General features: G+C 32.8%; 1 protein-coding gene across 1 annotated transcript; it reads left to right on the top strand.

Moving 5' to 3' along the window:
- The first annotated feature begins 422 nt into the window (after positions 1 to 422).
- On the top strand, positions 423 to 2,452 carry LOC129884624 (transcription factor MYB61). The gene is made up of 3 exons (XM_055958906.1): positions 423 to 737; positions 941 to 1,070; positions 1,166 to 2,452. The coding sequence occupies exons 1-3, from the start codon at positions 605 to 607 to the stop codon at positions 2,190 to 2,192; spliced, it is 1,290 nt and encodes a 429-aa protein (XP_055814881.1). The 5' UTR covers positions 423 to 604; the 3' UTR covers positions 2,193 to 2,452.
- Positions 2,453 to 4,944: the final 2,492 nt, after the last annotated feature.

Raw genomic sequence — 4,944 nt, 5'->3', positions numbered from 1 at the left:
TCTTGCAAAAAAAATCTTATTTTTATATTAAAAATAATCTAATTTTTTTATAAAATATTTTAACTTCATTGAAGTACTGATTTACTAGACCATTATAAATATTTTTTAAATTTTATAGTCTTTTTACGAGAGATTTTCATATTTACATATAACAATTCTAAAAAGTTATTTTCTTCTATTCAAATTGTTAAAAATAAATAAATAGAGGTCTCATTTCCTCACTTTTGCTTTCAAAAAGATTTTTCCTTTAAAAAAAATTATATCTCCTCAAATAATATCACATAATTTAAGACTGTGGGAGTATTTATTAAAAGAAATTGAACAAATAAACCTCAAAAATGTAATCATCTGCTGAATACGACCTTCTTTATAAGTCTCGTCCGCCCTCCTATCCATTTCATTTTCCACAGCTTCCACTCTCCTTCCTAACTATCATTACATCATTTTCTCTTTCTCTCTCTAAACTTTCTTTGCTTCTTAGCAAGAGAAAATAATATAATCAACCAGCTTCACTTAGCATATTCAACTAAAAAAAAAAGGAACTTTGCCTTTTTTTTTCTTTTTTTTTTTGGAGTATTTTGTTTTCCAGCATTGCAAATATCACATGGGGAGGCATTCTTGTTGCTACAAACAGAAGCTAAGGAAAGGCCTTTGGTCTCCTGAAGAAGATGAGAAACTTATAAAGCATATTACTAAATTTGGTCACGGCTGTTGGAGTTCTGTCCCTAAACTAGCAGGTACACTATTACTACTGCTAACCAAATTTCTTACTCACTTTTCTTCAAAATGCATGTTGAAATTGTCAAAAAAAATTACGGTACGGTATTTAATTTATAGTCGACCCCAACTTGCTTCAATCATGGCGTAATTGTTGTTAGTTTCATTTTGTTTTCATGTTTTTCTTGTTAATGAATTTTTTAAAAAAATTCAATTGTGGCAGGTCTTCAGAGGTGTGGAAAAAGTTGTAGACTGAGGTGGATTAACTACTTGAGGCCTGATTTGAAAAGAGGGACATTCTCACAGGATGAAGAAAATTTGATCATTGAACTTCATGCAGTTCTTGGGAACAAGTAATATATTTATTATCCTTCACTAGAACAGTACAATTTGATTCATTCCATGAAATGTTATAAATTAATTAACCTGGCCTCCGCGTACTTCTCAGGTGGTCGCAAATTGCAGCTAGATTACCTGGAAGAACAGATAACGAGATTAAGAATCTGTGGAACTCTTCCATAAAGAAAAAGCTAAGGCAACGAGGGATTGATCCAAATACCCACAAGCCACTTTCTGAAGTTGAGAGCGAAGAGAAAGCGTCGGCAAACAGTAACAATAAGAACAATGACAAAGTTTCTGAAAGTTCAAATAATGAATTCAATTTTGTTGAGGCACATGAGAATGGATTTTCAACAGAAAAACCAATTAAGCCGGCCGTTTCCTCAATGGTAAATAATTTGGAGCGTTATCCACTTATTCACGAGGCAAATAATATTTCCCCACCAACTCATGAATTTTTCACCACCAATTGCAAGTCTCCTGATTTGTCTACTTATCTCTCTTTTCACAATTATAATAGTCCCAACACCAATATTCTCTTCAATACCAAAAACTCTTCTCCTGCTGACAATATGGTATCTGATCATCAGTTCAATTGTAGCACCTTGCCAAATGCTACTTTTTCATCTATGTCCAATTCCATTCTCAGTACTACAATATCGCCGTTGGCGCGTACTTTTAATATCAACAAGTTCCAGAATTGGGAAGCGTGTACGATCAGCAGCAATGGCAGCAACAATAGTAACGGTACCAGTAACAGTATCGAATTACAAAGCAACTGTTCATTCTTCGATAACAATGCCGCTGCTGCTGCTTTCGCTTGGGGATCAGCAGGGGCAACAGCACCAGCAGATGGTTCAGGGAAACCGGAGAGAGAAGAAATCAAATGGTCGGAATATTTGCAAACTCCGTTTTCTCTAGGTGTTAATAATAACACAATCGACAATAATCATCATCATCATCAAATTCCTCCGCATCAAGACTTGTACGACGGCGAAATAAAAGCGGAAACACAATTTATGACACAAGGTTCATGGCTTCAGAATCAAACGCCACAGACTTCACTACAAACTGCAGACTTATACAGTAACAATAATTTCCAGAGGCTCTCTGCCGTCTTCGGACAATTTTCTTAGCCGATTTTCAATGGCTAATTATCTCACTTATTATGGACGGTTACTTAATTTCCTACAGGTGTGTGCTATAGAGTTTTAATTTTTTTTAATCTGTAAATAGGTCTTACACATATTTCCTTCCTTTGTCTAAAACACTTGATAAAAATATTGGAAAGTTTGTTGATCATCCTCCTTTCGTGGATGGTATATGATAGTATATGTACTTTTTTTGCTTTTGTGTTTGTACATCTTTTTATTTACAGGTTGTAATTTTGTTTGTTGATTAAGCATTCAATCAAAAAGTATTATGACTTTTCTGGTTTTTACCGTTGTAACCAGTTATTTATTCCTTTTTAAACCAAAAAGAATCCTTAGCAGAAAGCGACTATCTGCTAAGATATATAGCCTAAATGGGTGTCTATCCTTGTCCCCTACAGATGGAGATAGTTTTTACTTTTGACAGTCTATTAAGTCAATTCCACTCTCTTTTAAGTTTTAACTAACATGTGATGATGACAACTTATTTTAACTCAAAAAAAAGTTATGGTGGAACGGTAAAAATACTTGTTCATTTTTAATCTACAGTTTTGGGTAGACACCAATAAGGATATCGAACATCAATTGGGTGAGAAATCATAAAAATCTTTAGAGATTTTCATAGCTTAGTTAGTAGGCTACGTGAACTTTCAGGTTATTTAATGTTCATATTCTCAACCCTATAATCACCTCTCCTATTTTTCCTTTACCCACCCCTCCATATGTATAATTATAATAAGAGAAAGAAAAAAAAACACTCTCCGCTTAATTTTATAAGACAATCCTTTATATGTTTTAAAAGGATAGACATATTACTATATTTGAAATCTTTTTAAGTTGAGTTTATCATTTGATCCCATTTAACTCACTGTTAATGACCAAAAAAATGTCTTGGCACGTTTAATAAAACAAGTTTTCTAAGAGTACATTTGACTTGTAACAAAAGTCTATGTTTTCTAAATTCCATGACCCGAGTCCTGACATCGCCATTATAAAAACATAGGGGTACTTTCCACTAAAAAAAACAAAGGAGGGAAAAGCGTGATAAATTTCACAGGTTTGAACACTATGGCTATTTAGTCAAAGAAAAAAGGATTAAAGTAGTGTATTGGAACATAATTTCAATGTGCTATATATGATATGATACTTGAGGTTCAAACACTAGTGAGAATCACAAGAGAATCGAGAAAATTTCCAACTCATATCTTTGGGAGGTGAAGGATATCCATCTAATTGCTTAATGACTTGGAAAGCCACAAATAAGATGCAGTTTGAAGAATATGGACACTAATAATACATCCTCGATGGTAGCCTAACTTTATCTATTTTTGGGAAAAGGAGAAAGAAATTAAAGGGTCCCACCTCTATGATAGAAAAAGACTAAATTGATAAATAGAGTAAAGAGGGGAAAAAAACCGTATCTTTCTTACAACATAAGAGATATGCTAGAGTAGAAAACAGTATAAGAGAGGAAAAAACCTCCTTATTAAGTGAAATTTTCTAAAGTGACAGCATCTACTACTGTTGAAAAAAGATAGCTATAAACCTTTGGTTCTCCTAAGGTTTTTTTCCCATTAAAAATCCCATTTTTTACTTATAGCAAATGGGCCTAGTTTGCACGTGAGAGGTAGCAAGCTATATCAGTCTTTCATATTCAACATTCACTATCACCATAAAACTCCATGAATTAAAGTCTTCTCATTACATGTACTGATCAACAAAGGGTCCCTCCATCAACTTCTTAATTATTTTCTCCGTTCTAATTTAAGTATCTTAGTTTGATTGGGTATGAAGTATTAACAAATAAAGACAGATTTTTAATATTGTGATCTTAAACTTGTCAATTAAAATGTTTGAATTCAAGACACTTAAATCGTGACAGATAGATTATCTTCTGCCCCCCCCCCCCTCCCCGCTCCCCCAAACAAACCAATGTTTTTCATAATAATATTCATGTACTATCTAGTCATCTAATATCTGTACGTAAGAAACTGACAAGTTATCTTTTATGTATAGAAACAAATACCCCAATAATTTGCAGATGAAAAAAATAATTTTCAATGATGAATAGCTCAAGGATATTAAAAGAATCAAAAAAGAGGCCCATCCAGATATATATATATATATGAATCAACCACATGGACATGTATGGTAGGCCCTATAACCAGAGTCTCCTTCCCACGTGCACCCAACGAAAAATTATACATACTCTCCATATTAATTGAATATTTTTTTCTTCTCCTAGCTGGCCCTCGTTCATTTTATTATTGTTAAAAAACAATTAATAACGTAGAAACTAGAAAGTATTGTCTATGGAGTAGTATATTAATTGGGGGGTCACTTTGAATGCATGTGAACCTAATTATTGAGTCTTCTTTTCTTGGACCTACATTCTTTCTTCTACAAAGAACAGAACAAAAATAAAGGAATTGACATCTTATAATAATTTATCAGCCTAAACAGGATCGGTGCCATACAGAGGCAGAGGCGTATTAAAGATTTTAATTACTTGTTTTATGTTATTGGGTTCTCTATATATCAATATCTACATCTATTTAATAAATTCTCATTACATATATAAAATATGAATCAAAATTATTATATGAATCAAAATTATTGAATCTTTGGGAGCCAATATTCTCCTGGCCGGTGTGATTGCCAGAAGCAGTTAATGATTATATTTTTCAAGAACTTAAAAGAAAAAGTAAAAAATGGGAGACATAAAAAGAGAAAGGAA

Source organism: Solanum dulcamara, chromosome 4 (assembly GCF_947179165.1).
Source record: "Solanum dulcamara chromosome 4, daSolDulc1.2, whole genome shotgun sequence".
Lineage (NCBI taxonomy): Eukaryota > Viridiplantae > Streptophyta > Magnoliopsida > Solanales > Solanaceae > Solanum > Solanum dulcamara.
Note: the sequence above shows the minus strand (reverse complement) of the source record. Positions and strands in the feature narration are given on the sequence as shown.

Excerpts from the sequence above, each read along its gene's own strand:
- LOC129884624 (XM_055958906.1), top strand. The coding sequence starts at position 605 with ATGGGGAGGCATTCTTGTTGCTACAAACAGAAGCTAAGGAAAGGCCTT. Across the intron at positions 738-940 it reads TTCTGTCCCTAAACTAGCAG|GTCTTCAGAGGTGTGGAAAA; the intron begins GTACACTATTAC and ends CAATTGTGGCAG. Across the intron at positions 1,071-1,165 it reads CATGCAGTTCTTGGGAACAA|GTGGTCGCAAATTGCAGCTA; the intron begins GTAATATATTTA and ends CGTACTTCTCAG.